This window comes from Mus musculus, chromosome 6, assembly GCF_000001635.26.
Source record: "Mus musculus strain C57BL/6J chromosome 6, GRCm38.p6 C57BL/6J".
NCBI classification, from domain to species: Eukaryota; Metazoa; Chordata; class Mammalia; order Rodentia; family Muridae; genus Mus; species Mus musculus.
The window spans coordinates 55215524-55242581 of NC_000072.6; the positions used below are offsets into that span (position 1 = coordinate 55215524).

The window sequence follows — 27058 nt, forward strand, 5'->3', positions numbered from 1 at the left end:
TGGAGAGAGGGGGAAGGGATGGGGGAAGGGAAGAGCCCCAGAGGCCAAGAGAGAAGCAAGAGGGAAGTAAGGGTAAGAGAGGGCTTTATGCTTTTCATTTTAACTTCCTGCTCCAGTCTGCAATTGCTAGTGGTCAATGTTAAAGAAACATCATCTGTTGTGTTATTTCTTTGCTATGACAAAATAACTCACTGGAACAATCTAAAGTGTGAAAAGTTTATTTGGGATCATGACTTAAGGTATTTTAGTCCGTCGTGATGGAGAAGATCTGGTGGCTGGAGGGTGAGTTTGCTTACCAGCATGATGTAGATCAGAAATGAAGACCATGAGCCTGGAACCACGGCAGCTATGCTCCTCACAATCCTGCCATTTACAATCTGTTTCGACCAGCCAGGCCCCATCTCCTGAAGGCTCCACAGACTTCAAAATGGTCCATAGGCTGGTGATCAAGTGCCCAGAACACTAGCCTGAGGAGGACACACCAGTTTCAAATCACCCCCCCCCCCCCAGTAAAATGCTCAGGCCCCAAATGTATCTTGGATCTATAGAGGCCAGAAAGATGGTAGAAGGAGAGAATTGGCTATTTCAAGTTGTCTCTTGATCTCCACACACATGTGGTTTTCAGCTTCTTCCCACTCAATAAATGAGTATAATTCAAAATTAAATTAAAACAGTATTTTTTTAAATGAAAGGATTTATCTCTTGCAGTTGTTTACAGAGGGAAAGGATGCAAAAGGAGATTAACTTGGACAGTCCTCTTTTTGACTCACAGTGCACAAGATAGTGGTTCTTTCAGAGTGGAGGCTTTTGTCTTTCTTTCTGAATCCCTACCCAGTACGGTGCCTGGCACATAGACTAAGTAAGTGTGTGTGTGGCGTGAGTGAAAAGCTGGTAAAATATGTCAAAGGGTTGGGATAATCTTTACACTCGCCCCCAAATGCTGTGCATTCAATTAATGGTATTTTTTTCCTTCCCAATGATAGGCAAAAGAAAAGCCTCTAAGAACAAACCTGGAGCTCATTACCAGGTACTTTCTGGATAATGTTGGAAATACAGATAACAGTGAAAGTCAAGAAGTCCCAATCCCTGCAATCCCTGTTCCAAAGAAAAACAACAAGTTGCCTTTGAGACACTCAGAGACCACATTGGTGAATATATACGACCTTTCAGATGAAGATACGGGAAGACGGACATCATGGTCAGAAGCAGGCAAAGCCAGGTACCCACCTCCTCCACTTCCTCTCCACTCTGCCTACACCAGCCCGGCCAGGCAAGGCTCCCCTTTACAAACATGGCCCTGTTTTTCCTCACTTCTTGCTCTTCCTCCCTCCCTCTCCCCCTCCCTCCCTGCCTCCCTCCCCCCCTCTCTCCCTCCCTCCCTCCCTCCCTCTCTTTCTTTTGCAATTCAGGTCTGATTTCTATGTTACTCTTAAAGACTTTGTACTCTTAAAAGACTGGACTCAGACTTCAAAGTAGAAAAGTAGATGCCCTTAATGACGAAAGCCTAAGTCTCTTGACAATCCGTTTTTGGTCTTTTTCTCTGGCTTCCTTTATTCTCTTGGGCACAAGTTTAGCATATTTTTCAGCCTCTCTTCATTTTCCTTAGTACGTTGTTTCTTCAGAGCAATGCGCTGGCATCTGTGTTCCTGGCCGTGTGGAGTGTTGACTTCTGGGTGCTGTGGTCCTGAGCTTCGTACTTTAAGGGCTTTGTGACAGCGCACTGGGGGACATCAGCATCTGTAGAGGTTGAGATGCTTTAAGATTCTGCTCTTTGGGACCCCAGTCACTGAGGCATAGTAATAGCTGTCAGTCAGTCAGTCCAGAAATATGCCCCCCTCTGCCTATCAACATGTCTCTGTCTCTGTCTCCCTCCCTCTCTCCCTCTCTCCCTGTCTGGTCTGTCTGTCTGTCTGTCTGTCTGTCTTTGTCTCTCCTTCCAGTAACTAAGTTGAGAGCTCAGGTTGGCATCAGCTTGCATCCCTAATCAGACTTGCACTTCCTCTCTCCTTTCCCTGATCCATAACAAGAATGCCCTTTCTGGACAGCAGACACAGTCTGCTGTGGGTCAGGACACCTTACTTCACAGGAAAACCTTGTTTGTCATTCCCACTGATTCGGATGACATAACCCAGAGCATCAGCAGCAATGTCGTGGCCACGTACTTCTCATAGAAAGGGTGAGGCTCATGTTTATTGTCACCTTTAAAGAGGTTCTGACGGCCAGTGGTTGGCAGGGGAGATTCAGCCCCATCGAGACATGGCTGGCCACTTAGGAAGCTCACCTAAATAGAGGACTTCTTGCTTCTTTATACTGTTCCTCTCTTTTTTCTTTTGTTTCCTCCCCCCTTCTCCCTTGCATGCACACAACTATGTGTATACACACTGGCGCAGCTTTACTGGACACCCGGACATGTGGTTTGCCTCAGGTGTGCTCCCCATGCCCAGCACTGCACCGCGGGCGCCCTCCTTTATCGTTTGAGTGTGCCAGACACAAGGCGTTCTTTAGCCTTCAGCCATTGGGACTGAGCATCCTGTAGACTGTCATCTGACTTTGCTTGTACTCAGCTGCCTTTGTGCTGCTTCCGTTCCATACCTCTCCCAACTGGGCTCATTTCCAGTTATGTGTTCATGCATGGTGGGTAACTTTGGGCTTTATTATTTGGAGGCTCTGTTTAAATGGAAGTGTTACATTTCTGCAGGCATGACAGTCTGGATGGGGACATACTTGGTAATTTCGTATCATCCAAAAAACCCTCACACAAAAGTAAGGCTGCACACGTGGACCTGGGTGACAGCCTCCCGTTGGTTCCTGCGTGGGAGAAGGTGGACCAGCTTCACTCATCAGAGCCCGGTATAGATGTGAAGAAGACAATGGAGAGGACCAGGCCTAAGTCTGGCCTGATTGTCCGAGGCATGATGGCTGGGCCTGTCGCCAGCTCCCCTCAGGTGGGTGGGGCTGCCCCTTTCTGTTCTCTGTAGCCTGGGCAGTGAGAGATGTGTGTTGGGCACTGCTGGCTGAGAATGGGGTACATGTGGGGACAGGGAGGATGTCTGCCTGCTTTCTCTTGGCTCTGTGGATCCTCAGCGGGCTTCGTTACCTCCTTGCCCTCAGCTTATCTACCTGAGTTAGTGAAATGAATGCTTTGATTTCCTCTCCTCTCACTTCGAGTGAAGACACACATTCTTGGCTCTGTCTTTGCAGTTCTAGAGAAGGGGTCTTCCCCGAGTCTAGAGAATAGTATCACTTACCACAGTGGTTAAAGGGGAGTAGGAACCCTGGTCGCTAAAGCTATCATTTATTCGCTTTCTTTTCTTTTTTTTTCTTTCAGACAAATTGTAAAAATTTCACTAATTGTTTGGTGGTTTCCTTTAAGGAGGGGTCAGGATTTGGTCTCCTTAGGTACGAGGGTACAGCAGATGAGAGGACAGACAGTGTGAAAGGAGGGGAACAACAAATGGGGAAATACCAGAAACATGAGTGGCCTGGGCAGACAGACCTACCCCCGTTGTGGTGGAATGCTACCTCCTCTCATTTAGCTGTGTTTCTGTGTCTGCATGGGTGTGTTGATGCTGGCACTAATCTTCTCACCCTTGTCGCGTTAGGACAAAGAGGGAGGATCCTCTCCCTGCCATGCCACCCCTTGGTGTCATGCCCTACCCAAGGCATCTTGTCAAAGAAGGAAATTCATAAACTGGACCCTGTCCAGAGGAAAGTGGCTAGGAAGGTTAGAGAAGTTGGGAGGAAGCATAGGCTCTAATGTAGAAGAAGACTACCTAAGTCCCAGTCCCAGGGTAGCAAATATGTGACCTCAGACTCTGGTGCCACCCCATAATGCCTTGCTGTGGCCAACATCCCTGGTCAGCATCAGTGTCTTTCCTTCTGTCAGATCCCTCTGGGTACCTTGAGTAGTTAACGCCAGGAGAGTGCTGTGGTGACATATCACAGGAACTTTGTTAGTCTTAGGTTTAGTCTGAGGCCTCTGAGGGCTGTCACATTTGTGTGTGGCCCGTGGTGTTTGCTCACAGGCCTGTGTGGGGTGGAGTGGTGTAGAGTCAGTCCCCTGAGGGCTGTGGGAAGCCCTCCTGCACTCTGGTTGGAAGCCGGTGTGAAGATTGTACTATAGAGTGGCCTCAGTGGGGAGCAGGTTGTTCCTCTCCGTGCTGGGGACGTGGGGTCGTGGGGTCGTGGGGACGTGGAGACATGGCAGACGGAAGCCTATCTAGCTCAGAGTTCAGGCTCAGTGGTGGCTCTCGGACCTCTCAGGCTCAGGGTCTCTTTGTGCCTTTAACATTGAGGATCGCTGTAGCTCTTGTTTATGGGGACTGTATCTATTGATAGTTGCTGTATTGGAAATTAAAACCTGGGTCTGGAGAGATAGATCAGTGCTTACATGTTCTTGCTGCTCCTCTAGAGGATCCAAGTTTAGTTCCCAGCGACCAAATTGGATTGCTCATAACTGCCTGTGACCTCATACCTGCCTGTGACCTCATACCTGCCTGTGATCTCATAACTGCCTATGACCTCATAACTGCCTGTGACCTCATAACTGCCTGTGACCTCATAACTGCCTGTGACTTCAGCTTGAGGGCGCCTGACTCCTTCTTCAGGCCTGTACTTGTGTGCACAACTCATATTCACATACACACACACACACACACACACACACACACACACACAATTTTTAAAAATTAAAAAGTTTAAACTAAGAAATTAAAGCAATTTACTTCATAATCATTAAAATAATACCAAGAGATACTATTCACATTTAACACAACATTACTTTGTTATAAAATTGTGCTTTCCAAAACAAATCGGTGAGATTAGTAACTGCTTTGTATGTAGTTTTGCAAATCTCTTTAATAACTGGCATGATGGAAAACAATATACAATATAGATAGATTTTTTTTGCTTCTGAATGTAGTCTGTTGTAGTACATCATTTTTATTAAAGTGTGTGGACAAAATTTGGCCTTAGACAGAATGTAGAAAGGACAAAGAACGTAAGGACCTTTTAAGTGAGTGTCACCATATCTGGTATATGTGGTACTGGGACTCAAAACCCAGGTTTTCACATATACTAGGCAAATATGCTATCAATGAAAGCTAGACTCCCACCCCTTAACGTGGAACCTTAAACTACATAGGTTTGCTGTCTGTACTTTATCGGGTTCCAGAGGTCTACCATTCACCATTCCCATATGATTAAGTAGTGTGATGCGTCAAGTCCTTTGGAATACATTGGTTACCGAATTATATAGATCTTCTAAATGGCCACACACACGCACGCACACACACACACACACACACACACACACACACACAGACTCTTTGATGTGGACACTAAAGATGGCAGGAAAAAAATTTAAAATCCCTCTAAACCCTCAAGCTTTGGGTGGCTGATGTAGTTGTGATGTTTACCCTGCAGCTTGCATCTCACCACTGAAAACATTTGTTTCCCTAGCTGTGACAGGCTCAGTTTATCTTCAAGAAATGCCTGCTAAATTCCAGTCTGAATCACTATTGTCTGTCTGCCTGTGGTTCCCTGAAAATAACAGCGAGTTCGCTTCACTCACAGTTAGACGGTTGCACACGCCGTAGCCGCTGTCCTTCCTACTCCCGTTTGGGTGCCTGGAATAGTAAAATGATGTGTGTGACACAGTCTGGACTGAATGAGGTTAATAACGCTTCATACTAAAAGCTTCAGTGGGGCTGTTCTTAAGTGAAGTGAGCATCATAGCTGTTCATCTTTATTGCAAGTGTGGGACAGTGGAGAACACTCAGAACATATGTAAAGTTTAGATTCCTGTGCACGGCCAGCCGTGTTCCTGCCGCCGCTGTGCACCTTAAATCTCACTAGGAAAGGTGAGGTGGGCCGTGTTTCTGCTGTCTGTCAGTTGCCTGTCACTCTAACAAGGTATGCAAGGGTAGATAATTAAACAGAAGTTTATTTAGGTCATAGTTGTGGGTCCGAGAGTCTTACAGCTTCTGTGTGTTCAGACTCTCGTGAAGTCCCTTTGTTCCACCTCATAGTACGGCAGGGCAGGTGCCATTATGCTGGGATTCCCTGTGAGAGAGACAGGCTGTGTGGATGAAGCAGGGATTCAGAGGAGCTGCCAGGTTCATTCACAACAAAACATTCTTGTAGGAGTTTATCCAGTCCCGTGAGATCAATATTGATCCCTTCAAAGAGTATTACCTCTGAGATCTCAACTTTCTTCTTCTGGGCCCTACCATGTCACTTTAATGACACCAAGCTCACACATTCATGTCATACCTAGTTATATAGGCTTTATTTTGAATTCCCTAAGTGATCTGAGGACCTCTAGAGGTGAGTGAACCCCACTTTGAGAACCAGTGGTTTAGTGGGTGCCAGGGTCCTGTCTCCTACCAAGATGGCTCAGTTCTTCAGTGTGTGCAGGTGAGACTTTGGTGACTGGTGAGAGGGAGGTGACATGGAGGTGCCATCCCCTTAATGGCATCGCTGAAGACTTCTTTGGTAATTGTTTTGGGAAGTGAGATTCCTTTCCTTTGTGATATCTGAGTCTTGTGAAGTGCATCGAGTGGTGGTTGCTGTAGAATTTCCTATTTCCTGGAAGTTGTTTGGCCACACTTGCTGGGTATGCATCAGGTTTTATCAGTATGCCATGGATGAGGTAAATGTGTCCCCTCAGGAACGGTGACTAATGTCTTCCTTCCTGTATGCAGGCATGCCCTACACAGCTTTGGAGCAGATTTATAATGCCTAGTCATTTCCATGAGGCCAGAACTCAACAAAATTAGCTCTCCTTAGTCCAACCTAGGCTACTACTTACTCCTGAGTTGTTTTTGGAAATGCTTAGAGATACTGAAGTCCGGACCAAGGAAAAGCATGAAGGTTGATTTTTGACTCTCACAGCACTTTCATGCCCTCTGCTCATTGGGTAGTAGACGGGAGCCCCATTTCTTCAGCAAATCACTGATAGGAAGGCCATAGTCTGTCTGACTCTATTGATTCCTTCATTTTAATTAGGCAAATCTTGAGTGCTAAGGAGATATAGGCAGCTGAGGTAGGGTCTCCCTAAACACCACCACCGAGTGAAGAATGGCTTTGGCCACTCCTGGTGTGACACCACCAGGAGTGAGAGTGGCCTGCTGACTGTCATGATTCTGTGACATGCCTGTTCTGCATTTGGACTGTATCTTATCCTGTCCATGGTAATGAGAAGGACGGGCTACAAGCCCCTCCTCTCTCATCCCAAATGTGGACCAAATGTGTTTTGGATTTAGAATATTTCTATTTCAGAAAGTTATCATAGTGCATATGTCACATAGTATGTAAGTCCACAAGCAAAACCGAACATCTTTATAGCTAAACATGAGGCTATTAACCCCTTGAAAAACTTGACAGCCACATCCCTAACAGATGAGAACAGCTCACCACAGGATCACTGAAGAATCCTCATTCAAAATGGCAGGCAATGGGCTGTGGACAGCTTGTGTTACTGGTGAGGATGTGAGGGGTAGAGAAGTAAAATGGCTTCCACGGATGACTCTGCTGTAGGTGAGGAGACAGTGAGCAGAAACTCGTGATGAGTTTCCTGCCACGCTCTGGGTAAGGAAAGAGGGAGAGAAAACCCCAAGGCAGCTCTGGGGTCTGTTAGAGCTGGAAGCTTTGGGGGCACCTCCCCTCAGGCCTCAGGGAGCCTGATGGACGAGGAGGCAGGGAGAATGAAGGACACCAAGGTACCAAGGCCTTGGAAACACCCATATGGTGCACACAGGAACTTATGGACACTGTGGCAGGCAGCATGCATGGGGCCGGCACAGGTCTGTACCAGATGGGCTCCTAGAGCCGAAAGGAGGAGTGGACCCATCTTCTAACCAATACTCTGATGAAAAATATTTTTCTCCAAGGGAGTCTCACTGGGGAAACAACCCACTTTTAAGGCTAGGCTGGCTGCACAGCAGTAGATGGTCAACAAACAAACTCATGGCATCCTTGGTAGTCCTTTGTTTCATGTTAAATTAAGGGCCTTTTCTTTCCCTTTTTTTCTTTTTTAACTTTACAGGTCCTGTCCACGCATATTATTTTGTGTTTCTGGGGTTCCTGTGTGTGTGACACACACTGGGTGTCTCTGAATCTCTATGCACCTGCCATGCATCTTCTTTGGCTTGTTTGGTTGTTTTTGTCCTATTCTGGTTTGTTTGTTTTATTTGATCTCATTATTATTCCTTAGATGCCTGTTTATCTCTAAGGAGAGACAGAGCGGGTGTGGATCTGGATGAGAGGGAAGGTAGGGAGGGACTGGGGGAGTAGGGGGAGAGGAAACTGTAATCAGAATATACTGTATGAAAAAAATCATTTCACTAAAAGAAAGAAAAACAAGGGGTTGGGAACAGACCTTCCTGGCGAGGTCCATCCCAGGGATTAGAGGACATTTGTTTTCTAACTCCACTAGTTGAGGATACTCATTGCCTCTTTTCTTACCGCTTCAGGACTCTTTCCGCAAACGCTCTCTGAGAAGGTCCTCAGCTCTGAGCAGGAAGCTCCAAACCCCAGAGGAGATCCAGCAGCAGTCTGAGCCTTTTGTCCACACCCCAGCCTATCTGGGTCCACAGGAGGTCCCCGATTCCAGCAGTGACTCCGTCTCCAGAAGCCCTCTGGGCCAGCTGAATGAACTGTCTATAGAGAAGCCAAATGTCACTTCTAGCAGCCAAGGGCTGTCCCAGAGGGACAGACCCAGGCTAAGAAGTGTTTCAGAGGACAGCCCACTGGGGTACAGCCACACAGAGGGGAATTCCAGGATGGCCCAGGACCAGCTGGAAAGAGCGTTCAAGCGTCAGGGCGTCCAGCCTCCATCTCTCAGGTGAGCATGAAGAGCCAAGGTGGGATTTTCCAAACCAAGCCCCACTTGGCACACATGGTCCGGCCTCCTGTGGCATTCATGGGGTTCTTTTGGTTTCTTGTGCTGTTACTGCAAAGCCCATGAGGCAGGCAGGACCAGAGGGTTATAGTCAACCAGGAAGAAAATGGAGCCGGAGGTCACACCTTCCAAAGGTCAGGGGGAGGCCTTCTCTGCCCCTCCCTTTCTTCTTCGAGCTGTAGCAGGCTTTAGTTGATGTCTCCAAGCACAACTGGAGTGGCACACCTGGCTGATGTGGATTTGAGGAGTTCCCTGCATTCGTGAGTCAGCCCCAAAGACATCTTGTGGGCACTCCTTTTATTTCTTTGATCCTCTTTTTACTTCCATTTTTTCATAATAGACCACTGGGGATTTCTGCAGTGATTGGTTTTTGACCGTTCATCTAGCTGTCCACCTGGGACGAGCCTCTTGGCTATGAGAGCACTGGATTTAATTCGTTCACATCTCATTGAGGACTTTAGAGCATAGGAGGAGGTTGGCTGGTGGGCTTTCCTGGTGCCAGCCCCTCCCTCGCTGGATGCTGGTTCCTTTCTCTTCTCTTTAAGAGCGAGTGTGAGACTGATGCTGTTCTCCTTCAATACATGGTAGAGCTTCGGGGAAGGGCTTCTGAGGGGCTTTAAGCTATATCTTCAATAAAAATGCTCTTACTTAGAAGTTTCTATTCTTTGTCAGTAGGGCCAAGTTATCTTTTTCAAGGACTTTGACACTTTTCTCTGTCCTTAGCTTATTGGTATAAAGTACACAGTTAAAAATGCTTTCTTCACTTTCAAGTTTGTAGGATCCACAGTGATGTGTCTGCTTTATTCCTGAAAATCTCAATTAGTAATAATTAAGATGTTAGTAATTTGACATTACCCTCTTGTGCACGTGAGTGTCTGTGCACATCCAAACCCTTTAGTCTTATTTATTTAGTCTTATATATTTTCTAGGAATGTCCCTTGGCTTTTTATGAGCCTTATCAGTAGTTTGGGCCCTTTTTAATTATTTCATTTGCTGCCCTTCCTTCTGGTTTAATTTCTGACTGCTTTCTAGTTTACTCTGTGGATCATTGATGCTGGCTTCTCAGCTGTCTTCTCTTGTGATTTCTCTGTTTGCCTGCGTCATTCAATGACCGGAGGCTTTCTTCCTGCTTGGTGGCAAGTCAGTCACAGTTTGAAGGTGGCATTGTGCACTTTTTTTTTCCATTTTTTATTAGGTATTTAGCTCATTTACATTTCCAATGCTATACCAAAAGTCCCCCATACCCACCCACCCCCACTCCCCTACACACCCACTCCCCCTTTTTGGCCCTGGCGTTCCCCTGTACTGGGGCATACAAAGTTTACGTGTCCAATGGGCCTCTCTTTCCAGTGATGGCCAACTAGGCCATCTTTTGATACATATGCAGCTAGAGTCAAGAGCTCCGGGGTACTGGTTAGTTCATAATGTTGTTCCACCTATAGGGTTGCAGATCCCTTTAGCTCCTTGGGTTCTTTCTCTAGCTCCTCCATTGGGAGCCCTGTGATCCATCCATTAGCTGACTGTGAGCATCCACTTCTGTGTTTGCTAGGCCCCGGCATAGTCTCAGAAGAGATAGCTACATCTGGGTCCTTTCAATAAAATCTTGCTAGGGTATGCAATGGTGTCAGCGTTTGGATGCTGAGTGCAGAGTTCTATCAGACCTTCAAAGAAGATCTAATTCCAATTCTGCACAAACTATTTCACAAAATAGAAGTAGAAGGTACTCTACCCAACTCATTTTATGAAGCCACTATTACTCTGATACCTAAACCACAGAAAGATTCAACAAAGATAGAGAACTTCAGACCAATTTCTCTTATGAATATCGATGCAAAAATCCTCAATAAAATTCTTGCTAACCGAATCCAAGAACATATTAAAGCAATCATCCATCCTGACCAAGTAGGTTTTATTCCAGGAATGCAGGGATGGTTTAATATACGAAAATCCATCAATGTAATCCATTATATAAACAAACTCAAAGACAAAAACCACATGATCATCTCGTTAGATGCAGAAAAAGCATTTGACAAGATTCAACACCCATTCATGATAAAAGTTTTGGAAAGATCAGGAATTCAAGGCCCATACCTAAACATGATAAAAGCAATCTACAGCAAACCAGTAGCCAACATCAAAGTAAATGGAGAGAAGCTGGAAGCAATCCCACTAAAATCAGGGACTAGACAAGGCTGCCCACTTTCTCCCTACCTTTTCAACATAGTACTTGAAGTATTAGCCAGAGCAATTCGACAACAAAAGGAGATCAAGGGGATACAAATTGGAAAAGAGGAAGTCAAAATATCACTTTTTGCAGATGATATGATAGTATATATAAGTGACCCTAAAAATTCTACCAGAGAACTCCTAAACCTGATAAGCAGCTTCGGTGAAGTAGCTGGATATAAAATAAACTCAAACAAGTCAATGGCCATTCTCTATACAAAGAATAAACAGGCTGAGAAAGAAATTAGGGAAACAACACCCTTCTCAATAGTCACAAATAGTATAAAATATCTTGGCGTAACGCTAACTAAGGAGGTGAAAGATCTGTATGATAAAAACTTCAAATCTCTGAAGAAAGAAATTAAGGAAGATCTCAGAAGATGGAAAGATCTCCCATGCTCATGGATTGGCAGGATCAACATTGTAAAAATGGCTATCTTGCCAAAAGCAATCTACAGATTCAATGCAATCCCCATCAAAATTCCAACTCAATTCTTCAACGAATTAGAAGGAGCAATTTGCAAATTCATCTGGAATAACAAAAAACCTAGGATAGCAAAAAGTCTTCTCAAGGATAAAAGAACCTCTGGTGGAATCACCATGCCTGACCTAAAGCTTTACTACAGAGCAATTGTGATAAAAACTGCATGGTACTGGTATAGAAACAGACAAGTAGACCAATGGAATAGAATTGAAGACCCAGAAATGAACCCACACACCTATGGTCACTTGATCTTCGACAAGGGAGCTAAAACCATCCAGTGGAAGAAAGACAGCATTTTCAACAATTGGTGCTGGCACAACTGGTTGTTATCATGTAGAAGAATGCGAATCGATCCATACTTATCTCCTTGTACTAAGGTCAAATCTAAGTGGATCAAAGAACTACACATAAAACCAGAGACACTGAAACTTATAGAGGAGAAAGTGGGGAAAAGCCTTGAAGATATGGGCACAGGGGAAAAATTCCTGAACAGAACAGCAATGGCATGTGCTGTAAGATCGAGAATTGACAAATGGGACCTAATGAAACTCCAAAGTTTCTGCAAGGCAAAAGACACCGTCAATAAGACAAAAAGACCACCAACAGATTGGGAAAGGATATTTACCTATCCTAAATCAGATAGGGGGCTAATATCCAACATATATAAAGAACTCAAGAAGGTGGACTTCAGAAAATCGAACAACCCCATTAAAAAATGGGGCTCAGAACTGAACAAAGAATTCTCACCTGAGGAATACCGAATGGCAGAGAAGCACCTGAAAAAATGTTCAACATCCTTAATCATCAGGGAAATGCAAATCAAAACAACCCTGAGATTCCACCTCACACCAGTCAGAATGGCTAAGATCAAAAATTCAGGTGACAGCAGATGCTGGCGAGGATGTGGAGAAAGAGGAACACTCCTCCATTGTTGGTGGGATTGCAGGCTTGTACAACCACTCTGGAAATCAGTCTGGCGGTTCCTCAGAAAATTGGACATAGTACTACCGGAGGATCCAGCAATACCTCTCCTGGGCATTTATCCAGAAGATGCCCCAACTGGTAAGAAGGACACATGCTCCACTATGTTCATAGCAGCCTTATTTATAATAGCCAGAAGCTGGAAAGAACCCAGATGCCCCTCAACAGAGGAATGGATACAGAAAATGTGGTACATCTACACAATGGAGTACTACTCAGCTATTAAAAAGAATGAATTTATGAAATTCCTAGCCAAATGGATGGACCTGGAGGGCATCATCCTGAGTGAGGTAACACATTCACAAAGAAACTCACACAATATGTACTCACTGATAAGTGGATATTAGCCCCAATCCTAGGATTCCCAAGATATAAGGTACAATTTGCTAAACACATGAAACTCAAAAAGAATGAAGACTGAAGTATGGACACTATGCCCCTCCTTAGAAGTGGGAACAAAACACCCATGGAAGGAGTTACAGAGACAAAGTTTGAAGCTGAGATGAAAGGATGGACCATGTAGAGACTGCCATATCCAGGGCATTGTGCACTTTTGAGGGCGGCACACTGACTGCTCCTCCTGCACTGCAGCTCTTTTAGGAGATTTTTCTTTCTTTGGCTTCTAACGGTTTGGATGCCGTTACCCCAGTGTGGTTTTCATTGATGATACTTTGGGATACATCAACTTTTCTGAAATTGAGGATTTAGACTCTTGATCGGTTTTGGAAAAATCATCAACTGTTAACATTGTAAATACTGCTTTTGTTTTCCTTCCTTCCTTCCTTCCTTCCTTCCTTCCTTCCTTCCTTCCTTCCTTCCTTCCTTCCTTCCTCCCTCCCTCCTCCCTCCCTCCCTCCCTCCCTCCCTCCCTCTCTCTTTCTCTCTCCCTCTCTCTCTCTCTCTCTCTCTCTCTCTCTCTCTCTCTCTCTCTCTCTCTTAGACTCTGCTTACACAGATAGTCTTTCACCTTGTTTGTGTAGTATGGTTTTTACATATTCTTTACATATTTTTTTCTGTCATTCTCGCTCTGTGTTTCCATATGGGTATTTTTTCTTTTTCTTTTGCAGTGACATCTCACAGTTTCTAACCCCCGGGCCACAGGTGCTGGGACTGTAGGAGCGCACCACCGCCCTCTGGGTGTTATCTCTTGATCTGTCTTCAGTTCATGTTTCTTCTCTTTTGTCACGTCTAATATGCTATTGAACTTATTAAGTAGCTTTTTAATTTCAGTTATTTTTATATTTTAGAATTTTTATTCACCAAAACCACAGATTCTCCTTCTTGTTTTCAGGCATAAGATTCTTCATGGTTTTAAAGTCACTGTCCCATGACCCCAGTGGGTGAATCACCCTGGGTCTGCTGCTGTTGTCCAGTTTTCCATTGCATTTTAGTCATTTCTTATGTCCTCTTTCCATGCATTTTTGGTAATTTTGACCAGACCCTAGTCATTGTGTATAGATATACTGGATCTGGCTGGGAGAGCGTGCCTCAGTGCAGGCCTGCAGGTCAGAGAAAAGCTTTTGAGGGTCCAGTGTCCCCTCCTACCTTGATTTTGCGTCATCAGTCTTGTCTGGCGTGTGCTTTACATTTCAAAACTCTTCCTTCTTGATTTTATGTTTCAATAACATTTTGATGCTCTGTTTCTGTTTACACACAGTCTTCACTTCCCTGTTTATATATTTGTTTGCTTCTCGGGGTGAAAAGAATTTCTCTTCTGTCTTTGTCAAGGGAGAAGGTTTCCTCTGGGCCATCCTGTCTGTGGTCTGCCTTCTACCATGACTTGTGGTATCACCTTTGCTCCTCACTGAGGTCTTATTCGGGCAGGGCTCTCTAGGACCTCTCATTGATTCTTTCCCTTCTTCCTACTGTCCCTCACTCCAGTGCCCCTCTGTCCATTGTCCCCTCCTCCCCCCATCACTCCCTCTTACCCATCTGTCTTTAGCCTTCCTGAAGCCACACTGGTGGCTACTGTGGCCTCGTGCTTCTAGTTCTGTGTCTTGCTGGGGTCAGCCCTGCTCCTCCAGAGCTGTGTCTGGTCTTCATTCTTCCCATAGGGTTTGGTTGTTTCTGTAGTACAACATGTCCACCCGCTCCTGTGGAGAGGGCAGCGTGGCCCCGTCTGTCAAGGCCCTGCTTCCCATCATCTCACACAGTTCCTTCCTTGTTAGTCACGTCCTTTTCTTAGGCTGGCTCCTGGGTCATGCCTTTCCTCTTTAACAGCATTTATGCTTACCAGAAAGTCTCGGTTTACTTGTCTGTTGCCTGTCTCCTCCACTGAAGATTATTTTCACAAAGGCAGGGACCTTTTTGTTCCCCGTGTTTCCGACAGTCTACAGAGAATGGATGCTTAATGATAGCATTCCTGCAACGGACTTCAACAGCAGTGTGCAAGTCAGGCCTTTTCTGATGTGGGCCCACATTGTGGGAAGCACTGTTGTAAGTGTTCTGGGAAATCATCAGAGGTCCGAGGGGATAACCCCGTGTCACAGATGAGGAAGCATATTCAGAGACATTCATTTGCCCACACTTATGCATCCAGTGAGAGTCAGGGTAGAGTCTGTGGAGCACACAAATGAGTATGTCACATCTGTCCTCAAGTACAGATCCTTCCACAGCCACAGGGGTGATGGCTCCCTAGCCTCTAGCACACTGCTGACTTCCAGAGTCTTCTTTACTCTGAGCCAGTCAGCTTACTTCCGGTTCAGTCCAGAGTCACTGCCTTGGGTTTCCCTATAGTGCCAAAGCAGCTTTGTTCTAGAGAAGGGGAATACGTCAAAACCAGTCTGTGCGCCCGATCTCGTGCTGTGAAGAGTGGCTCTGGTGTGTTGAGTGGGAGGCCTGGGCTCTTCAGTTCTGGCTGACTCCGGCTTGTTCATGTTCTGCCGGGGCTCTAGTGTCTCTGACTGTAAAGTCATCTTACACATATTGCTGGCCGGAGTCTTGCTTCCTGTTATTGTGGCCCTTATGGGAATCAGCAGGTATATGCTGCTTACAGGACTCTTAAAGAGGTGTGGTTCTGCAATCTGATGATGTGGGGTGGCAAACCAACTGTATCCTTTGTAACCTCTGCCATCACAATCACTTACTAAGTCTTGGGAGATGGCATGAACTGCATCTTCTAGGAAGAGGGGGTGGGTTAAAATGTTTACACAGCTCCCTGTCCTCCAGTATTTGGCAGGGTGTAACCAGGGATATTTCTTGTGTGTTTAATAGTATGGACTTCTGTCAGTCAATCAACATGCATCTGTGTATGTGTTCCTCCTCTTGTTCCCTGTCTCCCCTCTCCTCTCCCCGTCTTCTTCCTCTTCTTCTTCCTCAATTTCCTTCACCCTCTTCTTTTTGGGCACCATATTAAATGCATTACATTTTCCTGTTTGTTCTTCATAATGATCCATTGAGGCAACTATTACTTTTTGATATTTTTTTTAATGAGGAAAGTTTCCATTAGATAATATCTTCCCTGACCCCCACAAACAAATAGCAAAACAAAGGACACTGGGCAGACACGAGCTAGAGACAGCACCTTTGTGACTGTAAAGGCCACAGGCAGAGAGCAGGAACTCCTGAGTGTCGGTGGTCCCAAGGGGACAGCCTTCTTTAGCTCACTGTAGGCTGGGGTAGTTTCCTTGTGTGGTCACTGCGTGTGGAGGCCACCCCTGGAAGAACTGCTCACTCTTAGAAGGAAGAAGTTTGAGCCTAGGATGTCCTTTTATTTATACAAAATTGAGCCTTTAGACAAGTCCTACTTCCTCCTCTTCTCAGTAGGCATGAAGGAGAGAAGAAGGCCCGTGAAGAGGGGACCACTGAGCTTTCTCCATAGCACAGACCTTTCTAGACTCACACGGGCCCTTGGTTAGGAGAGAGAGCAGATGGTCTGGCAGTATAGGCACATGTGGGGCTGTATCCATTTCCCATGACAAGCTCAAGAACCTTGGGTGGAAAACAGAACAGCGTTTCACCACACAGAGGTGAGAGATCTGAGCAGAGTCACACTAATGCTGAGCTGTGGGCAGGGCTGCTTGACTTCTGGAGGCTCAGAAGAATCAGTCCCCTTCTCTTTTCTGGATTCCAGTGGCTGCTGGCAGTTCTTAGCTGCTGCTCCCTTCTGCCATCCTCAAAGCGGTCAGGCTACCACCTCTATGCTTTTTCCTCTGCCTCCGCCTTCCACAAGCAAAGACTCTGATGATGCGGGGCCCTCCTGGAGAACCAGGATGCTGTCCTCACCTTGATGTCACGTGGCCAGCAGCCATCCACAGCCTTAGTTTGCCGTTGCTGACTAACGTCAGTGCAGCAGGCCTGGGGTTAGTATGTGAGCAGGTTTAGAGGAAGGCATCGTTACTGGCAGCACCTTCTTGCAGTACTTTGAAATTCTGTTTGGTCTCACTACAGTTTTTAATGATTGCCTTCTATCCTCAGTCTGTCTGTCTGTACCACCCAGGACTTGCTGTTTTCACTTGTTTGAGGCATTTTCCTGTATTAACCCTTTTCTTTAAGAAAAAAAAAATCTGGGCTTTGTGTGAGCAGGGATGCAGGAAAACCCATAACTACAGCCATTGACCCCCCTCACCCCTCACCCCCCAGGGTCCACACAGGGACTTTGGCTTCATAGAGAACAGCCACACTAGGCAAGGGGCAGCTGGGAGTTTGGTCCCCAGACCAAGGCTAGGCTGACCTGTCGTCTTCTGCTGGAGGTTTTTGCAGAGCTAAAACAGCTCCTTCAGACTCTCAGGCCCCTTGCCCAGTGTTTGTCCAGGCCAGTGGTTGCTGCTTCAGGAGACCTTGCTCCTCTGACTCTGGTAGAGCTTTCAGGTTCCATAGAATGGACACTAGGTGGCAGTATAACTTTGCCCATCTTTGGGACTTCTAGTTGTCCACTTATGTACATTTAGCAGTACTCATTAAGTTCTCTCTCTCCCCACTCTCTCTTCTCTCTCTCACCATTCTTCTCTCAATTCCAAGCCCCCCAGTCCCTTCCTGGAGTCCCCAGATCAGGAACAGAGGCTTCAGACCCACAGATGCCTGTCTGCATGCTGGGACAGAGGGACTTCTGCCAGCTGAGGTTTGGCCCTCGCTTAGGAGAGGATGTGGCATCTGCAGCTTATTGACTCTTCCCCTCTCCCGAGCATCCTGAGTCTAACAACATGCACACCACAAGGGATGTGCACACCACGTGGGTAGAATTTTCATCTTAATTTGTCTGCATTGTTTGGTCTTTATGTAAGACGCTGGAGACTCAAACTTGCCTGTTCTTTGAGACCGACACAACACCCAGATGGCTCCCTGCCTTCTGGCCCACCCACAGGACCAGGTGGCCTCTTGAAGCTCAGCCTTGCTCCATATTCTGACCTGAGAGCTGTCTTCTGAGGGCCCCACCTCCCCTGGTCTTAGCCAGGCCACACGTGACCTTGTGCATGTACTCCTATCCTAGCCCACCACTGTCCCTTTTTTCCTTTCAAGGCTGACATTGGTGATCAAATGCCATGCGGCTATGCTGCACATCACAGGCCCCACTCTGTCTACAGGACAGCGATGTCATTACTGCAGTCCTCAGGTACAGCACCAGGGCTCCTGAGTCACTGATACTGGGCATCCTGCAGGGGAAAGAGCATCCCACGATACAGATTTCTCTTGAGACCAAGAAAGTGTGTCCATGAGTCTCCTCTTCTTGACCAGCTGTGGGCATTAGCAGGGTCCTGAGATCCTTGTCAGCTCTGTTGTGGTCTCAAGTCCTGGTGTGCAGAGCAGGGGGATAGCCCTTGTAGATGAAGTAGCTGCTGCCTGATGGAAGGAGGCCGCTGAGCTCAGAGATAACCTGGAGATGCTCATGGGAGTGAGTGCAAGGGCAATTGTCTAGAGCCTCAGTGCCTTTTCTGATTCTGAGAATCCAGTCTTCTGGGCTCCAAGATAGCTTCCCACAGGTCTCAGGGTACCAGAACTTCAGCAGAGGCCACATAGAGATGGGACTAAGCCTGCTTTCACATTCTGGGGATCAGGGTAAGGGCGAGGCAAGGTAGGCATTCAGGCTGCAGACCTTATGGAGGCTGTCACCATCAAGGCTGTTGGACTACAACAGGGTAGCACCGAGAGGGACTAGCCCTTGATATTTACACTCAGCGTTTCTTGTGTTTCTTACCATCAGTGGCCTGGCTGGAGGAATCCACACATTTCTCTTTGGTTCTTTCTATGTTATGGCAGCTTTTCATACAGATGGAGTAATAATTTGATACTTCATCTTTACTTTGGACTCCTTGGGGACTGGAATGGGCCTTGTTTCCTATTCTTTACCAATTTCTGGTTTTGAGCCTGGCAATTATAAATGTTGAGCAAATAAGAAATGAATGTAGAAGGGGAAGGGAGGAGAAAGCCATACTGATGAGTGCCATGAAATGTACCCTGAAAACCAGGAAGAGAACTGAGCCAGTTCAAACTTTCTTTGCTTTTTTTATTGACTTTCATTAATTCATACATTCATTTTTTTCTCACACTTTTATCTTAACAACTAAACATCCAACCAACCCAGTCAACTAACTAGCCCAACCAACAAACCCAACTAACCTGACTAACGGACCAGACCAACCAAACTACCCACTGAGCCAACCAACCTAGCTAACCAGGCCAATTGGAACAACCGACCCAAACTGTATTGTTGATATTCATCACCTTGAGTGCCACCTTCTTCAAGAGGCCTTTTCTGATTGGCTCCTGCTCCTGTGCTTGGGCCTATCTCCTCCTCTCGTGCACAGCACACTAGGCCGGGTTGATAGACTGTCGCATTCCTCCTGTTGCCGGAGCTCAGGAGTGAACTGTCTCAAACCCCACTTCCTCCTGTACTGTTCAGAACTGTTCCTCTACTAATAGTAGAGGTTAGTTACACCACTGTCTGCCTGCCTGCCTGCCTGCCTGTCTGTCTATCTGTCCCTCTCTGTCTCTGTCTCTCTCTGTGTCAGGGCTTATGGATATTGATAGCTGAAGTACTATAGGATCTTAGAGGAGATGGCTTTATGAATTAGAGATGGGCTGTTTGAGGGCTGAGCGGCATTAGTGAACCCCTTACTGTGCCTGGAAATCATTCATTGTTCTTCATTGTCCCCCAAGCCTAAGATTTTTGGGGGACTATGCTGTCTGCAGTGCCTGGGATCTTAGTCCTAGCTCTGGAGGCAGCTTTCCTATTCTTTCTTAGCCCTCCTCTCTAAGCCTGCAGCCAACTGTGCTGTCTGGAGGCATTTCTGATGCTTGCAGAGTTATGGTGGGTCATGGAGAAGAATGGGAGCTTGTGTGCTTAGCCCCCTCCAAGGACTGGGATTTAAATATAGGAGCATCCTCTTTTTCCTATTCTGAGTCCCCCTGAGGAGTGAGTGCTTAGGGGCTGGGGTGGAGAGAGCTTGAGTCAAATGCCATCTCATCCCATCTGTAGGATTGGACCCCTTTTCTCCTGACTGCACTTGATTAACCCAAATAGCAGCCAAGTGGGAGAATTCTGCTGTGCCACCCTCTTAGCGATGGCACTGACGGCCTTTGAGGCTGAGTTTATCAAATCAAAGTGATGGCCTGCCAGGACAGCTTCCTGTATAGTCAGATTCCATGTGTGCACCTCATTCCAGAAAGTTCTACTTTGTTTTCTCTGTTCATTCCATGAGAAGTTACTAAAGCCATGGGATTTCTTTCATTTCCTGTTGAAGACAGTTTTGGAGCCATGGGTCCCTTAGAAGCAGAGCCTTTTCTTGATAGAGTAAACAGTTTTTGATCTCAGTATAAATACATGGTAGTTAATTTTGTTCAGTTCAGCAAAGCATTCGCAGAGTGCCTCTTGCTGTTCAAGTGGTTTGAGGAGAGCCGTGCTGAAGAGGGATCCTGCCTTCGAGAGGCTGAGACACCCATGCACAAATGTTGGACAGGGCTGAGGGGGTCAGGAAAGCCAAGTGAGAAGAACACAGCAGAAGGCTGTTCAGAGTCTGGGTCGTGTCAAGGATAATGAAGCTGTGTCAATACTGAGTACTCATTACTTAACTGGCCCTATTGCTTTAGATGAATTCTAATCCTGGTAGCATTTAATCCTGGTGGCAAACTAGGAGGGCTACTGGACCCATTCTACAGGTGGGGAAACCCGAGGTAGAGAGTGACCAAGCTGCATGGATCTGTGTAGGCAGCCTGTCTTAGTTAGTTGCTATTGTGATGAGACACCATGACCAAAAGCAACTCGGGGAGGAACAGGTCTACTGGGCTTATACTTCCACGTCATAGTCCATTCCTGAAGGAAGTCAGGACAGGAACTCCAACAGGAGCCTGGAGGCAGGAGCTGATGCAGAGGCCAGGGAGGGTGCTGCTTACTGACTTGCTCCCTATGGCTTGCTCAGCCTGCTTTCATATAGCACCCAGGACCACCAGCCCAGGGATGGCCCCACACACAGTGGACTTCCCTTCTCCCCCCATCAATTACCAAATAAGAAAATGCCCCGAAGTCTGGTCTTGGGAGGCTTTTTAGGCTCTCTTCTCTCCAGTGACTTTAGCCATTGTCAAGTTGACATTAAGCCAGGTGGCATGGCCTCACTGTCTCCTGCCTAGGCTAAGGAAGAAGGCTGCTGAGAAGCTGGCATTGCAAGGGTTTCCAGAGAGTGGGTGATTCCATGGTGTGAGCAGAAGAAAGGCCAGCGGGGGTAGCTAGGATATTGGGTGTACAGGACCAGGAGGAGAGGGGACTGGACAGATTAGTTGAAAATCAGGATTTCTTTTCTAGGCAGTAAAAAGAAATGAATTTCAAGTAGTTTGCACGACCTGGCAATTTCTTAAATCAACGATGGTTAATTACACAGGATTGTGGAGTACAATGTGGTGTTTTGACACATGTATAAATTGTGAAAATGATTAAATCAAGATAGTATTTTTGTCTCCTTAAACATTAAACATCTTTTGATTAATGCATAATAATTGTATATATTTTGGGGTACAGTGTGACATTTTGATGCATACATGTACTGAGCAAATTGGGGGTAATTAACATTCCCACCCCTTCAGCCTTTGTGGGTGGGAACTTGAACTACTTGCTAGGTAGAGGTATGCGTTGGGAAGCTTAGTCCAGGGAGTACTGAACACAGTGACAGAGGGGCTGGGAGCTGGGATTCCAGGAAGAGGAAACCTCAGGATACGGGCAGCAAGAAAGGTCGTGAGGCTGGAGGAGGGAGGGCTGCAAGGATAGGACTGTGTGGATCAAGAAGAAGATGGGCGTTTCTGATGGCAGAGCTTTTGTTTCCATATTTCAGAGCAAGAAGAACGCAGATCCTGGGCAAAATCTGCCAAGAGGCTTGGGGAGAGAGGGTCCTTAGGGCGGGACTGGCATGACTCTGGCTGGTGATGTTCTTGGAGGGTGAAGTGAACATTACAGGGAGTGACTGATAAAGGCATCAGGAATCTTGCAGCGGAAAACCTGCATGCTTGGTTGGCATGGGACAAGAGAAAGGAGTGGTCAGCGCAGACGGGAGCCTGAGGAGTCTGATCCAGCCCTGGTGGGGCAGAGAGCGTCTCTAGGAGGCAGAAGCTGGCCATTTAGGGAGGGTGGGATGTTGCTGAATCTGGTGGCAGGATGGAGGGGAAGGAATTATCAGTGGCTTCAGAGAGAGCACTCTGGGTGGAAGACGGCTGTGGGTAGAAGGTGGACTGCATGGCATTGATGAACAGGAGGGTAAGGACACCCAGTGATCCAGAAACCCAGCTCAAAGGACCTTCTCAAGAAGAGAAGCCTGGGGTGTGGGTGGCAGTTGGTGGTTGTGGAGAATTAAGGAGTAGGGAACTGGTTTCCAAATTAGATAAGATAGGAGCATGTTTGCAAACCAAGGCCTGGGTTCCAGCTGCAGAGAGCAGAAATACATCATCCTCAGAGCCTGGGGGAGTCTGGGTGTGTGCTAGGGTTGGGTCTGGAAGTGGGGGTTGGGGGACAGTACCAACAATAGCCAATTCATTTTCTGCCATGTTCCACGATGGAAACTGATCTCTGTCATAATGGCCCCAGGCATTGCAAGTCCCCAAAGTGCCTTTTAAGTCCCCAGTGAAAGGGCTGATTCTGCTAAGCAGAGCTTGCGAGCTACTTGATTTCAATTTAGTAGGGATGAGAGATTCTCTGTAGATGCAAAGATGGCACCCCAACTCTGGTCTTTGAAATCTATGTATACTCTAGCCCGTCCCCCAGGCCACATGCAAGAGCCGCATACAAAAGGTGGTAGTCAGCTGCTGAACACCCTCTCCACACCCTCCATGAGAGAGTGAAAACAGTCAACAAGGCTGGGATGCGTTTGTGGATGCAAGGTATTGCCACGATTTCTTCCTAAGGATGACAAAAGCAATGTCTTCCCCTCCTTCTAAGGTCCTAATGAGAGGCTGAGACATAATTATACCAAAGTTTACTTTGGGAAATGTCTCAGTTAGGGTTTTACTGCTGTGAACAGACACCATGACAAAGGCAACTCTTATAAGAACAACAGTTGATTGGGACTGGCTTACAGGTTCAGAGGTTCAGCCCATTATCATCAAGGTGAGGACATGGCACCATCCAGGCAGGCATGGTACAGAAGGAGCTGAGAGTTCTACATCTTCCCCTGAAGGCTGCTAGTGGAAGACTGACTTTCAGGGAGTTAGGATGAGGGTCTTAAGCCCATGCCCACAGTGACACAACTATTCCAACAAGGCCACACCTCCAAATAGTGCCACTCCCTGGGCCAAGCACATTCAAATCATGACATTCCATTCCCTGGCCCCCAAAGGCTTGTTCAAACACATGAGTCTATGAGGGCCATGTCTAGCCATAGCATAATAAGTACATTTAGTCCAACTTCCAAAGTCCCAATAGTCTCTAGTAGTCTCACCAATGTTAAAAGCCCAAAGTTCAAACTCTCTTCTGAGATTCATCCATTCACTTGACTCTAATCCCCTGAATCAAGACAGGAAACCAGCTGGGCAAATTCCAAACTCTGCATCTCTATCTCTGATGTCAAAGCAGTTTTCATATCTCTATCTCCTTTTTCATCTTTGTTGACTGCAACAAACTTCTTTTGCAAGAGGGCACAGATGAACTTCCCAGGATGGAAGCTTGGCTAGAGGACAGCCACTCATGACAATGGGCTTGTTTCCTCCTTCTGCCATGAAGGTCCAGGGGAAAGGAGCCCCTTCAGCTGACAGCTCGGAGGTTGGCATGGGCGTGGCTGGTCACTTCTTTCCTGCAGTTCTTGGGACTGGCATATTGAGCTGCCTCTTCTGGGCCTTCATGACTGTGGCCCTCCATCTCCCCTCTGATCTTCTTTAGGCAAGTGTGAAGACAGTTGGGAGGAACATTCTTACAAGTGACAGTATGGCTCCCTGTGGTCCCAGGGTCACTTTGTTTACATTCTCTCTCTCTACTTACAATTTCCTTTCAGTGAAAAGAGAGCACAAAACTCAGGACCCTGAGAGTATCAGCTTTGGGAACCAGGCCAAGAACTCTGCCCCTACACGAGATCTAGAGTCCAGGTTCAGTATTCCACACCACCTACATAGAGCAGTGTAGGAGCTGCTGTACGGAGGGCAGGTAAACGGTGTCCAGGAACCAGCCCTAAATCTGCCAAGGAAATCTACCCACACCAGAGACCTCTACAGCCCAAAGCCACCCCTGTGCCCCACCGAAGCTTCCCAGCAGGTCTCCAGGCAATTTCTATCCTAGATGTGAGCAATTAGCCACCCTTAAAAGCTCTAGGAGAGAATGCAATGAAGAAAAGTTGAACATAGCCCATTTTAGTTAAAAACAAAAGCATAGCTAGCTCATTTAATATTCAGCAGAGACATTACAACTGCTTTCTTCTTCCTCTTTTGGAAGAAAATGACTCCAAAGGGAACGGGTCCTAAATGTGGGAGTCTGGGAGTACTTAGACAAGGATCCTGGCTTTAAAGCGTCGTCATATAAATGAAGCCACACAGATTTCTCTGGGGAGTGATGCTGATTCAGGAGGGGCAGGCCAAAGTACTTAGCTGGGGTGTGGCTTGACCTCACAGCTTGCTTTTAAATGCTTCAGCGAAACGGCCTCCTGCCTCTGAAAAGGAGTGTGTGTGTGTGTGTGTGTGTGTGTGTGTTTGTGTGTCTGCAAGCATGTGTCGAAAGAAAAAAGTGAATGTGACCTGTCACCCCGAGTGAAGGGCACACGGATATGTGATGTCATCTGTCACTTTCCTTATTTTTTTTCAGTAGAGGAGAATTTGAAGCAGGAGGAACAGGTAGGGAAAGTGAGTGGCAGATAGCATGTATCTTTTACCACTGAGGAAAGACCCCAAAATAGACAAGGTCATAATATGTGTCATGAAATGTGGGAATCAGGGTGAGGTGATGGCACATACTGGGCTGTCCTAGAAATTGAGGGCACAGGCTGACATGACTGAGGATCAGGAGAGTAACAGTCCTCCCTTTGCTGTGTGGGGAGGACTTCTAGGACTAGAACTAGTAGCTTGCACCAGTTGCACAGATAGCAGCTTGCTTCAGGTTTGCCCTTTGGGGCACTGGAAAGCTGGCTTCTGTCCTTTCCCCACCAGACTTGTCACCTCCATTGACCCCCTCAAGGCCCAGAGCCCTCTTCTGACCCCCCTGGATGTTTTCTTCAAACCCTGACCCTTTGATTAGACCCGCCTCATGAGGTTCAACGTGACATTTCCTACAGCAGACAGCATGGTGTGGTTCTAGTTGCTTCAAAAGCTTTGTATTTATTCTGGAAAGAGCTCCAGAAACCACTGGTTAAAGCGCTTCCTGCCGGCTGTGTTATCGGGGCTATTTCTTGCCTACATGATTCAGGGGCTGTAGTCTAGTCTATGTCTCTACACGGGGGCCTGCTGCGGATGGCAGAGGATGAAGCCCGAGAAACAAGGACTTGGGGATTTGGGAGATAGGTGTCTGTCTCATTAGGTTCAGATCCTTACAGTCCAGTAAAGCCAGAGTCTCACAAGCGCTTTGTTCTGCTATGACAGCTTTTAATTTTGCTTAATTTTTTTTTTTTTTTTTTTTTTTTTTTTTTTTTTTTTTTTTTTTTTTGAGACAGTCTCTTTATGTAGCTCTGGCTGTCCTGGAACTCACTGTGTAGAACTCAGAGATCTGCCTGCTTCTGCCTTCCACCTGCTGGGATTCAAAGCATGAACCAACACACCAGGCTTTGGCAGAAGTTTTACTGTTGAGGTTAAAAGAGAATGTGTTGCTTGCGTCACCCCCACCCCCGCCCCATACACCCACCCACGCTTCCTTACAAACTCCCATGAAGTCTGTTTCCACTAAGGGATCCAGACAGGAAATGTGAAAATCTGAAATCCCCATGTACTGACTTCTTGAGGCAGTTGTGTGCTCTCCAGCTTTGGGACCCAGAGAGAGTTTTAGTTCTGAACCGCCACTTATCAGACCAACCTTGAAGAGCTCGTTTCTCTGCCATGTCTCAGTTTCTCAGTAAGTCCCCGATCTGCCAGGCTTCCCACATGCAAGCTGCCTGTGTTCAGTAAGTGGGGACCTGCCTTAGACACAGGGGGGGCAGAGAGGGAAGGGATCCCCAGTTTGGACTCAGGGGTAGTCACACCTCATTTCTAGTGAAATTGGCTGCCAGGAGAGGCACAGGAGGCAGCTTAGCTGGCTCGGGGACACATCTAATTTTAGCCCAGAGTGAGCTGGTTCTAAGTCGGGGCTGGCTTACTCAGGAGAATTCCACAGCTCCCTGGTTTGTGTGTGTTAGGTAGCATGATGCTCACTCTCACAAGGTTAATGAGCTTGGGACAGCCTTTTCCCGCTCCTCCTTCTAAGAAACATCCATCCGGAAGACAGTCTGTGCTCTGTGCTTTAAGAGTAGGTCAAAATTTCCTGGAGGTTCTTTTTCCATGATGGGCAGTGTGGGGTGGAAGAGGGAGTAACTGAAGGGACCAGTTTTGGTTTCTCTGTCCAAATTGGCGAAAGACAGCTGCTTCCCTGGGCCTGTGTGCCTAACGAGACCTCTGGTCATCCCAGCAGCTACAATTAGTCATGTACTCCAGGGGTTAAAGGAATAAAAAGATGAAAAAACAAAAAACAAAAAAACCAAAAACCAAAAAAAAACAAAAAACAAAAAAAACCAGAGCCAGGCCTTGTGGGGAAGGCCTACAATTCCAGCTACTTGAGAGACATACTCAAGGTTTGCTTGGCTAAAGAACGAGTCCAAAGCTCAGTCAAAGCGATGTAGTAGACCCTGTGTCAAGAAAGGGGTAAGGGTCGGGGTGGGAAGGAGCTGGAGTGGTAGCCCAAGGACAAAGCTCTTGCTCAGCATGCCCAAGGCTCTGCTTTCAGTCCTTACTACCACAAACCAATCCTGGACTTAGGTCACTTTCAGAGACAGTCTCAGAATTCCTGGGCCTGAGACGTGCACTGTCTGGGTGGCCTTTAGAGTTCTTCCCTGTTCTTGTTTTTGTTTTATGTTGATTGTTAAACCCAGCTTTGCACACGCCGGGCA

General features: G+C 46.8%; 1 protein-coding gene across 7 annotated transcripts in view; it reads left to right on the forward strand.

The window, feature by feature from the left end:
- Window positions 1-27058, forward strand: part of Mindy4 (MINDY lysine 48 deubiquitinase 4) — a 116874-nt gene that overhangs the window by 12174 nt on the left and 77642 nt on the right. For all 7 annotated transcript variants that reach the window (XR_003956212.1, XR_003956214.1, XR_003956211.1 and 4 more), the window contains exons 3-5: window positions 984-1219; window positions 2699-2945; window positions 8475-8845. Coding sequence is in view for 4 of the 7 variants with exons in the window: in XM_006506298.4 (XP_006506361.1) it covers window positions 984-1219; window positions 2699-2945; window positions 8475-8845 (854 nt within the window). In the remaining 3 variants the exon portion in view is untranslated. The remainder of the gene's footprint in view (window positions 1-983; window positions 1220-2698; window positions 2946-8474; window positions 8846-27058) is intronic.